Source organism: Crocodylus porosus, unplaced genomic scaffold (assembly GCF_001723895.1).
Source record: "Crocodylus porosus isolate Cpor-Errol unplaced genomic scaffold, CroPor_comp1, whole genome shotgun sequence".
NCBI lineage: Eukaryota > Metazoa > Chordata > Crocodylia > Crocodylidae > Crocodylus > Crocodylus porosus.
In genome coordinates this window covers 111,947,205-111,953,721 of record NW_017728886.1, presented here as the reverse complement: position 1 = coordinate 111,953,721, position 6,517 = coordinate 111,947,205, and the positions used below count along the sequence as shown (strand labels likewise).

Sequence of the window (6,517 nt, the reverse complement as noted above, 5' to 3'; positions counted from 1 at the left end):
GTTGCTGTGTGAAAATATCTTTGACAACATTAAGTGCATCTCTGGCCTTTATTCCTCCCAAACTGCCAGAGAGATAAAATATAGAACAATTATGATATAACAAGAGATATCCTTTATGTCTAAGCTTTCATCCAGCGCAAGGCTCATCACAGCATAAGCATGGAGGTTGAGTCAGTTGTTCCCTAACATTAATTGCCATTTCATCTATTTGCCTTTGAACAGTCCTGGATGACAATGGCATTTCTTACTCGCAAAATCCTGAAACAGATCCTCAGCACATTAAGAAAGAATCCTTTAAGTATTCTCCATCTGTAAAATGCTTGCCTTTCTGAGCTATAGCTACAGCTGCAATATAATGCACCTGTGTGGGAAGAGTATTTCTAGTAAAAAGCTAGAAAAGCTGGCTGGCTGTTTTTTAAATGAATCAACAGCTTTTCTAATGGATTCACATGTCTGCTTCATTGACTCCAGAAAATTTGGCTTCGTGCTTAGTTGCAAAATGGTGCTGGACACTAAAAGTTTGAAACACCACATTTCTGCTGCACAGACTACAGACAACACAATACCCTTGTTGCACAAAACCATAAATTCTGTCCAAGCTGGCTGAAACTTTCAAATATCTGACTTTGTTTTTTTACTATCCATAATTATATATCTATATGCCTTCCAACCATAAAATGTCCTGAAGTTCACACAAACCGAAGGTAATGAAAACAATGTAAACCAGTAAACAGAAGATTAGAAATAATTTAATTATTTGAAGTGCATGTAAATCTGGATAAGTATTTCCAAGCAGGCAATCCAAGAGCTGAAAAATGCACAGATGTTAAGTGAGCAATACAAATTGTTTAAGTCTAGGAATGCAAAGTAGGGAGATCAAAATAAACCAAATATGAACCATTTTAATAAAAGTAAACACCTGAAAAATATGAACTGGTGTAAGAGTGAAAAAACAGATTTAACAGAACAAAAATTAAACCGAATAACATGAATGACTTTGAGCAGAAGCTGAATAGGAATGGATTCAACAGAGCAAACTAAACTGGTTAAGGTGGAAAGAGCAAAAGCCAAGCATCACACCTGCAGCCCTCCCCTTTTGACTCCTCCTCCATTGTCCTGCCCCCCCACAAGCAGGGGGAGCACAGACAGGGACGTAGGCAGGGACGCGCCGGGTCATCGTAGATACCAGCAGCTCCAGCGTTCCTCTGAGAGGAGCCAAGTGTCGGCTGCCCCAGCTCCTCGCGCCTGCTGCACCCCGAGGCGCACCTGCGGTCGCCTCCAGCATGGAGCTGATGCCGGGGCTCTGAAGACGGCGTAGCTGTTTGCAGCCTGCTGCGGCTGCCCAGAGCCCTGACAACCTGCAAACAGCCGCACCGTCTTCGGAGCAGGGGCGGCGCTTGGGGAGGGGAGCCTACAGCCCCCCCAAAATTTGCTTCACCACCCCCCAATGCCGGCGCCCGGGCACCTGTTTCTTCGAGAGGGGGGAAACCTAGGCTCTGCTGGGCCGTGAGGGCTCAGGCCTCCCAGCCGCCAGCCCCTTGGGGGGTGGCGGGTCGGGAGACACCGCTTGCCCCGCACCCCTAAGGCCTCTTCCTAGGGTGGAGGGAGACTCCGCCCCTCCCAGCGCCTCAGCTGACGCCACGACCTGAGCCCAACCCCCACCCCCGGCCCAGTCGCCGGAAGACGCTGGCGTCGCACGCGTTTGCGGGCTCAGCTGCGCGGGGCAGGCGGCGGCAGCGCTGGGACGTGCGGAGCCTTCCCCCCACCCCCACCTCACCGAGAAGAGGTTGGCGCCACGCGCGCCCTGGCCGCCATCAGGTGAGTACGCCGGCGCGACGCGCGCTCAAAGCAGGCGGCAGGGGAGGGACCGGACTCGCGCGGCCTCCGGCCCCGCCCCCCACGGGGAACTGCGCGGGCAGTCGCAGCTAGTCCGCTGCACTCGCGCCTCGGGGCGGGGCCACGGGTAGCGTGATTGCTGCCCCCGCCCCGCGAATGTCGCCCCGCGCTGCCCTGTCGTGGCCCCCGCGCCCCTGCGCGGAACCGCGTACAACGCGTGGCTGTTGTGCCGTTATCTCGAAGCGCCTCCGCAAGGTCACCATAGCTAGGAAACCATTTTATCGGTTTTTACGTCATTTCGTTTTGAACATATGTAATTCCTGTAAAAGTAGAATTGTAGTGGAAACGCGAAACTGCTCTTCACCAAAGCAGCGAGGAATGGCACTAGAACATTTGAGCGGAACTGCTGCTTTCTCCGTGCCCTGAATGACCGCTGCTCAGAAGAGGGTGCCTTGTCAAATGTTCTCGCGGTGTAATTAAAAATGAACTGCTCGCGAACGGAAACTTTAACGGTACACTTCTTCTGATTTGCATAACTTGCCCCCAGGTCGTCTTCCTTGTTTACAGCTGGAAATTTAAAAATAATTGATTGTATTTTTCTCACCTCGTTGTGAGAGGGACATCAAGGCCCTGAAATTAATACAAACTGGGGAGCTCAGAAATTGTGACACCTTTGTTGGTTTTTAAGAAGGAGGGTACTTTAGGTTAATGTTACTAATTTATTTTTAAATTGTCTCTAGCCAATCAGGCTTTAAAGACACAATGATAAATATATGAAGCTGGATGATGAAAGTCATGCTAGTCTAGGTCTGTACTTAGCCTGAAATAATACCTTTTGACATAATGTGCTTCCAGGGATAGTAACTAAAATCTAATTTTAAGTTCATTTAAATGCTACTTTGTTGGACAAAGTGTCATATTTTGCCACAGTGAAGTAGGTAGGTAGTTGTTGCCATGAGGAATTTAACCTCACTCTCAAATTGTCACCTCCCCAGCAGTACAAAAGGACTGGCAAGCTCTAATAAGGGTGTAACTCAGCCTGCTTAGCACTGCTTGCCTAGTCTAACTACCATTTGCTAATGTCATAGTCAAAATTGAACCAGTTAATATACTTTTAAATCCTAGACATGACAAATACACAGAGCACGTGTAGTTCTTATAGATTTCATTGTGTTCTTCGTGTGCGCTAAGAGGATGCACCCTGTATCCGCTGATCTCTTCAGTTAAACAAATATATACCTACAATTAAGGTGGTACAATAAAACAGACAGGGAGGAAACAGCTGAATAAAAATGATTTCCCTATCGGCAAATGGGGGGAGAAGGGCATGCCCATAAAACAACTGTGTTAGAAACAAGTTTACACTGTTTAAAACTGTCTAAGCTAAATAGCACACAAGCAGGAATAACGTAACTTTATCAGATTGGTGCAGTTTAGGTAATGGAACTACTTTTTTACACAATTTTTTTACACAATTTCTTTTGTAGCCTTGAGCTTGGTCTGCAGAACAGTTTTCCTGGAATAGCTACTTCAGCAAGTGGGGTAGGTGGGGACCAGTCTGTTCCCAGAAGACAAATACCAGCAGAGCTTTTGTTGATCAGAGAGCTAGTGTAACTCTGGTAGCAGAAAAATTTCTGCACAATACTTTATACTTACACTGGAGGTTTTTGCTGGAGTTAAAACAGCAGCAGCTCTGTAATATAGTCAAGACTTTGCTTCTCATTGTGAAGGACCACTGTATTTTCATTTCCTGTATCTCTGTTTATATATCACTGGGTCAAAAGAGAATGCCTTTTGTTACGCTAAAGGAACAAACAATTATCTACATTTGTAAGAAAAATCTGATGGAAATGATAAAATACATAATTACATTTAGCTTTTTTAAAACTATGGAGAAAACAGTTTAACAAGCTGGTTCAAAGAGAAGACCATCACTTTTAGAAGATCAAAGATTTGACTTTGTTTCACATCTGTCATGTGTTGAAGGATTTAGAGTATCTGTAATCATAACAGCATGTGTATTTCCAAACCAATTTCTGCCAGTCACAGAAAAATCCTGCCCTTGCCCAAAATTTGATTTGATTTGAGGTGCAGAATAGACACAGATGTACTCTCACTCTCCCTACATTACAGCCCATGTGTCTTGATTTCTGCTGTAGATCTTGGTAAACTGCTATCAGATTTTTACACTCTCTCTTTCAGTGTAAGGTTTACAAAAATGTACTTTATTTAATGAACAAGCAATATCTTAACATCTATGCTACTTCTGCACTGTATATAAAAATGTTTATAAAAAGTGCAAGAAAGATTGGGAAAAGACAGGGAGGATGATTGGATGTTTCTATCAAAAGGAGATAATAGTAGGATTGTTTGATAGTAATAAAAAAGAATAAGAGGAGATACAACAGTGATACCATATAGAAAACTATTCAGAACAGTTCATTCATTATTTAAGTGAGTCTTAAGGCAGTTCACTTAAGACGTGGTACTCACAAAACATCTGTGTTGTAATCAAGTTAGCTATATAAAACTGTCCAAGCTAAACAAGACACAGCCAGGAATAAATGTAGATATTTATCAGGATAGTGCAGTTTTATGAAATGAACTGCTTTTTTTTTTGTTTGGTTGGGTTTTTTTCACACGTTTTAGTATACACGAAATGCACATATTGCGTAGCATTTCAGGTTTTGCTTTAAAAGTGGTAGGAAATATATAAAACAGTAATTGTGGTGTAACAAGGTCAGCAGACATGTTAATTTTGTAGTTTAATGGGGTTTGAACTCAGTTGTTTGCATTTTGAAAAAAAAATGGAAACTACCTATTAGGCTACTTGTTTTGTCCTGGATCCACAAGGAGACTTGGGGCACTGTAACGGTGAGCATTATAACAGACTCCACAACCATGCATTTGTTACCTAGACTCACAACACGATGCACAGAGAGTTTGGCCTATCTTTGGAATATGGTCCACTATGTGTATGTGGCGTGCTGCCTATGTAAGTCAGTTAGAAACCTGAGGACATGTGCGTCATCCCCCCTGCTCCCCCACTTGGGATTCAAAGCCTTGTTTCCTCTCTTGAAGGTAGATACCTAAAGCCCTTTCTTTTAAAAACAGAGCATGAGTCATTCATTTCCTAAAGAACAGAGGGGAATGTGGTATCATCACCAGTACCCTTCTTTCATATAAATACCTCAGACTTTAGAGTGTGAGACCTATATTGAATGACTTCTTTTGCATGATGGGTTTCCCACCTCCCAGGAAAGGGCCATAATCACCAAGCTATGAAACATTTTGGTATTCTCATTCCCTCCTGGTTCCACTTTACATTGAATAAGTCAGGGGGCCAGAGAGACAGACACAGAACAAAATACACTCAGATACCTTGTATCCTAGTGGTTACCGGTTCTTGTAGGGGAGTGGGGAGGCGACCAGCGTTCCAGTCCAAATGCCGAGGTCTTTATTTCAGTCTTCATGGTTTATGAACAGCCAGTCAGTTGTGTTCAGGAGGAAATTTTCTCACTACTGTCCATAGTACTATACAATGGCACAGAAGTATTTTGTGCAGCTTTTTTTAGCTTTCCTTTGAAGCATAGGTTATAGGCCAAAGAATATAAAAGGATTGCAGACTAGCAACTTACTTGGTTTCTTTTATTATGACAAATGTTTTTTATGTTATTGTTAAAAAAGGAACCTTAGTCTTCCTTATGTATATCTCATTCTGTTGGCTATGAAAGACCAACTCACAGGAACATCATAAATTCTAATTTATTACACGGGATGTAAAGTTTTAATAAAATTATAAATGCAAATTCTGGGGGGTTATGATGCATACTGGTTATCATAGCATGCGCATGCACACACATGCACTCACTCTCACATGCACACATTTGCTGCAATAGTAGTGTAGCACTGATGTTGGTTTATACCTATCTGAGGTGCTGGAGTCTGCTGTCGATGGTCAGCTTCCTCCACAGCAGGGGCAGGCAATTATTTTGGGCGGAGGGCTGCTTACCAAGTTGTGGCAAGCTGTTGAGGGCTGCATGGGTAGCCCCACGCCTTGACAGGTGCCCTGCCCCTGGTCACGATCTTGGGACCAATGTTTTGGGACCAATGTCCCAGGGCCAGCACCAGTGGGGCCCAAAGCAGGACACAGGCTGGCAGGGGTCTGTGGAGCTGGGCTGGGCTGTACCAGCAGGGAGACAGGGGAGTTGGCCTGGCTTCATAGAGGCTTTGCCAGGCAGGACCCTGTACTCCTGCTGGCGCTGGCCCTGGGGCATGGGTGCGGGCACTACTCCCACACCTGCTCACTCCCAGTGACCCCCAGCCCTGCAGTACAGGGGGGAAGCAGCATGCAGCTCTGACCCCCTGCTCACCAGCAGGGAAGGAGCTGGAGCTAAGCACAGGGGAAAGGCAGCCCCTTGCCCACCCCGTGGCTGGTACTCCCTGCTGCAGCTGCTCACAGCCCACACGGCCGTCCTGAGCAGGCACAGGTGGCCCCACATTGGCTGTGAGTGGCTGCAGCACGGGGCGCTGGCCACGGTGGGCGAGGGCCACTTTTCCCCCGCACTCAGCACCAGCTTGTAACCCACCCCTGCTGCCAGCTTGGGCCCCACACCAGCTCCAGGCTTGCCCATGAGGGCTTCACACAGTGGGAGCAGCTGCGGCCCCCCCCGCCCCCCAC

At 45.8% G+C, this 6,517-nt stretch overlaps 1 protein-coding gene across 1 annotated transcript in view; it reads left to right on the top strand.

Moving 5' to 3' along the window:
* The first annotated feature begins 234 nt into the window (after positions 1-234).
* Positions 235-6,517, top strand: part of INO80C (INO80 complex subunit C) — a 45,581-nt gene continuing 39,298 nt past the window's right edge. The window contains exons 1-2 of the mRNA XM_019537051.1: positions 235-298; positions 1,586-1,818. Coding sequence (XP_019392596.1) covers positions 235-298; positions 1,586-1,818 — 297 coding nt within the window. The remainder of the gene's footprint in view (positions 299-1,585; positions 1,819-6,517) is intronic.